Source organism: Arachis ipaensis, chromosome B04 (assembly GCF_000816755.2).
Source record: "Arachis ipaensis cultivar K30076 chromosome B04, Araip1.1, whole genome shotgun sequence".
NCBI lineage: Eukaryota > Viridiplantae > Streptophyta > Magnoliopsida > Fabales > Fabaceae > Arachis > Arachis ipaensis.
The window spans coordinates 129,111,501-129,116,310 of record NC_029788.2 but is presented as its reverse complement, the minus strand read 5'-3'; the positions used below and the strand labels follow the sequence as shown (position 1 = coordinate 129,116,310).

At 34.5% G+C, this 4,810-nt stretch overlaps 1 protein-coding gene across 1 annotated transcript; it reads right to left on the bottom strand.

Moving 5' to 3' along the window:
* LOC107635424 (malonyl-CoA:anthocyanidin 5-O-glucoside-6''-O-malonyltransferase-like) lies at positions 2,657-4,145 on the bottom strand. The gene has a single exon (XM_016338897.2). It carries the CDS (start codon positions 4,099-4,101, stop codon positions 2,746-2,748), a length of 1,356 nt encoding a protein of 451 aa, XP_016194383.1. The 5' UTR covers positions 4,102-4,145; the 3' UTR covers positions 2,657-2,745.

Here is a 4,810-nt window from a genome sequence, read left to right as displayed (position 1 = left end):
AGATTATTTAGGGGTGTGCTACACATCCATATAACCATGTAACCAAGTTGGCCGAAACCCAAATAGAGTCACGCGCATTAATGATTAGTGAAAACACGCACCCAAAAATTTTTCGTTACTTCGCGCTCATTATGAAAAAACGTTACTTCTTCCTCAACACAAAACCGCTCATTCTCTTCGAATATCTCTCAAAATCACTCAAACTTCAGTCACGTTTTCTGCGAAAATCACTACTAGAGAAGAATCGCGAGAAGATTTGGCAAGAAACAACCAGAAACGAACGAAAACAGCAACAGAGATTCGCCTTCCTCCTCCTCCTCATTCTCCTCCTTCTTTTTCGAGTTCCTTCTTCTTCACGTGTTTTCTCCTTATCTTCATTCTTTTGTTGTTATTGCTGCTGTATTTTTTTTTTTTTTATCTTTTTCTCTTTCTCTCCCTGGTGAAGAAGCAGTAGAAGGTGAGGAGGAAGAATTTTGAATTGTGCAGAACAGAAATAAACTGAAATGACCAACTCCACTGAATTGAAACATTTTTCATGTGCTGAATAAAACGTCATAAACATTTAATCATCAAGAAAAATATTTCTACATGCACAGGGACTCAATTGAACACACTAACAATTAAGTAAATCAAAATGAGCAACTCCACTGAATCGAACAACATTCATGTGCTGAATAAAACGTCATAAACATTCAATCATCAAGAATAGCATTTTTCATACAAAAGAAGTTAACTGAACACATAACGATCAGGTGAATTGAAATGGTCAACACCACTGAACCGAACACAAATCATGTGCTGAATAAACATGATAAGCATTCAATCAGTAAAAAAAATATTTCTGCACGCACAAGGACTCAACTGAACACATTAACAATCAAGTAATGAGCAACTCCACTTAATCAAGCAAAATGTTGGTGTTGTTGGTGATGATTATAACGAAAGAAGAAGAACCTACATGCGCGAATTTGAAAGAAGAAGGAGAAGGAGGAAGAGGAGGAGAAATACTATTCTTATTGATTGAAAGTTGATCACCATTTATTCACCACATGAACATTGTTCGGTTCGGTGGCTTTTGTGATTTTGATTCACCAGATGAATGTTATTCGGTTCGGTGGCCTCTTTTTACTTTATTCAGTGTTTAAGATTATTGTGATAGCATGCAACAATCATTTCCTAGCTGTCTCAACGTAATAACCTCATTCCACTGATTTGAAATTGAATCATTCATTGTTTCCATTCTTATTATGTTGAATTCAATGCAGATCAATAATGAAGAATGCGAGCAGAGAAGAAAAACGCGAATAGAAGAGAACGGCGAATTTTATTAGGTTGAAGAAGAAGAAAAACGAAAACGCGAGAAGAGAACAAGGTTTACGTTGAGAAAGGTTTATCACGCAACATAAAGTTTACGTTATATACGTTATATATGAGGCGCGTCTAATTGAAGTTACTTGGATAACTTAGATGAATACATGGATGTAGAGCTTTTCCCTATTATTTATAACTCTTCGAAATGAGAAAAACTAACATAGCAGATAAGAAACCATCATCAAATATGACTACTGCTAAGTGCTAATTTGTCAAATTAATAATTTCAAGTCAGTGAATTATAATTTAAATGACATAATTTCTCCATTTTTACCTAAAGATTTTGAGTTGGAGCCTCACTTCTCACTTTAAAAAAAATTAATAACTCCAAATAATAACTGCAAAATAACATTGTATTCTCCTAGTGAACGATGAAGAATATTTAAAAATAAAAAATACATATCAAACTTCTTCTTATTTCTATAAAATATAGAGAATAGTAGATATTATAAAACCCATAAATTTAATTTTTATAAAAAGAGGATACCTAAAATGCCAAAATCTATACCTTGAATCTAAAATTTTGGGTTCGAATATATATTGTTTCGCTCTTTTTAAGCCTGTCCGAAAAATATTACTATACACTTAAATATACAGGTGAGTTGTAGACCCCATTATTAATATTGGTCCCGCATGCACACAAACCTCAAGATTCAAGATATTGGCCGAGTAAAAGTGAATTGCATCTTGTATCTTTCTTTAAGAGGTAGATGACACATTAGTTTTTCTAGAAATATTATTTAGTTCGAAAGTTTCTATGTTGAACTGTTGATGAAGCCGTACCAAAAAGAATATGGAATAATAGATCAACTAAAAGATTTTGCAATAAGAGAGAGTCGTCACTCACTCGGTATCAATAATTATTGGAGGGAACTCAACTAATAGCCAGATATTGTGAAGGGGCCGTATGTATCCAAGAGAGCCAGATTTGTAGTTTTGAAAAGTATTCAAGTTATAAATACTTATAGTTGTATGAAATATTATGGGTATATAGTGAATCAAAATATTATGGGTAGCATTCACCTTTTAGATAATAGGTGCAAATAAATAACATATTACAAATTGAAAAAATATAGGTACCAACATATTATTTGTTAATTTATTGTCAACAATAATTAATTATTATATTTTAAACACATATATAAAGAAACACATCTAGAAAATATATCTATAAAGATATTTTTATTAAACACAGTCATAAAAAATATATTTTTATTAGACACATCCACAAAGACACTTCCATTAAACACAATTATAAATAAAAGTTGGTAGAAGTCGGTAGAAATGCTAACGTAGGCGGAATTGTCACAAATTTTATTGCAAGAAGAAGATAAATAGAAGAAAGAATTGAAGACAATAGTAAAACATTTAAAATTATGCAAGTCCTTGGAGAAAGAGAGAAGCAAAGGTATCCATGGATTCTTTGTTGGACACCAAACCAATCTCAACACCATCACCATTGCTGCTATCTGAGAAACAAAATGCACCAGTTCTATCAATAGACACCATCTCCACCTTCTTTGGCTTTCCCCACCCAAAATCATTGCCATAAACCTCAAACTTTGGTGTCCCAGCAGCACTCATAAACTTATCATCATGCAAACCATCATGCAAAAGTGATGACCAATTCTCTGCACCACTCAGCACACCATCCTTCAAAGTCTCCAATGCATTACTCAGTGATTCAACGGCAACAACTATTCCATCTTCACCCAACAATCCTTTTGTTTCAGCAACCGCTAATCTTGCACCAATACAGTTTCCAAAGTAAGTTGGAGGAAGAGGAGGATCCAATCTTGATCTGCAATCAACGTTCAAACCCACAAAGACTCTGTTGGTGTTAACCTTCTCAGCTTTAGCTTTGCAAACAATAGCATATGCAAGAGATATCACAAAACTTGACAGGTGAAGATCATTCATAGTCTCTTTCTTCTTTGACACCACTAATTTTCTGAGGCTTTCAATGTTTGATCTAGATAAATGGAACAAACCCCTTATTGAATCTTGTGGACCTTGAAGATTCCAAACCTTGAGGCTTCTGTTGTTGGGTCCACCTTGCTTTAACCAATCACTCAGATATTTTGCTTCAACTCCTTTGGGATCTTCCACAATTTCTCTGTCCAAGAAAGGACTCAGTTCAGGAGGCAAATCACAAGGTGATGATGATGAATCTCCTAGCTTGTTGCAGAGATAAGCCCAAGATTTGATGAAGGATGTTGAGGTTTTTCCATCAAGAACAGCATGGTGTGATGTGATTCCAATGGAGAAGCCATGGTTTGGAAAAAGGGTAACTTGTAAGGCCAAGACAGTGGCTTGATCATCAGAAATGGACAATTCAGGAACAAGATGGTGAACCTCTGAGGCTTCACAAAGGTCAGATCCTGAAAGATGGTTGAAATCAGCATCAGATTCAGCTACAATAAGTGAGAGAGTGTCACCAACGTTGTAGATGATGATGGGTTTGTTGGAATCATGAGGCCAGGTGAGGATTCCAGCAAGAGGGAAATAGTAAGCAAGTGCAAGAGAAAGAGAGTGTTTGAGTTTGGGAAGAATGGTATCATAGAAGAGTGAGGGTTGGTGAGGGAATTCATAGAAGAAAACTCGCTGAACTGGTGGCAACCTTAGCCATAGTATGTCAAAGAAGGTTAGAGGAAGAGAAGTTGAAGAAGGTAACGAATTTTGTGATCCCAATGAAGAGGGAGATACCTTGAACAATTGTACAGTTTTCATGGCCTCTTGCTGTTATGCTTGTTGCTTTCAGATCAAGCAACCATATGTAGATACTTATAAGGTGCATAAATTTTAGTTAAAAAAAAAAAAACAAATTTTAGTTGAGTAACACAGAATATAAATTTAATAACAAAAGTTATTTTAAATTGCACAAATTTATTAGTTGAAGAATACCAAAATAATGAGAGTCAATTAATTCTTAATGAGGGAGACAATGGATTATTTGTACAATGTGTACAATGAGCTATTGAGTTACAAAATGAACATCCTATACTATCTAGAATAACCATTCGAGTACTAGCGATAATAAACATCTTCCTTCCCAAAATCTTAAACTAATTTTGGGGTTCACCAAGAATCGAACTCTTAGACCTTTCGGATCTAGCACTCTAATACCATGTCATGATACCACTCATCCCAAAAGCTTTAACTGATAGAAAAAGGTAACACTAATGATTATATCTCTAATACTCCGTAAACCTCCATTGTACACATTGTATATATATTCTATTGGTTCCTCGTACTTTCCCTTTTTGTTTTTATAATGGACTAACACAAAATGTGGGCACTAATGGAGCTGGGCCATTGGATTGGTTTCTATGTCAGCCTTTCATTTGGGATTTTTGTGTCTAAGGCAACCTTCCTTTGAATAAGACATTCAGGATTGATTTTGATACATAAAAAAAAAAAAAAAAAAATCTCTTTTCTG

Excerpts from the sequence above, each read along its gene's own strand:
- LOC107635424 (XM_016338897.2), bottom strand. The coding sequence starts at position 4,101 with ATGAAAACTGTACAATTGTTCAAGGTATCTCCCTCTTCATTGGGATCA.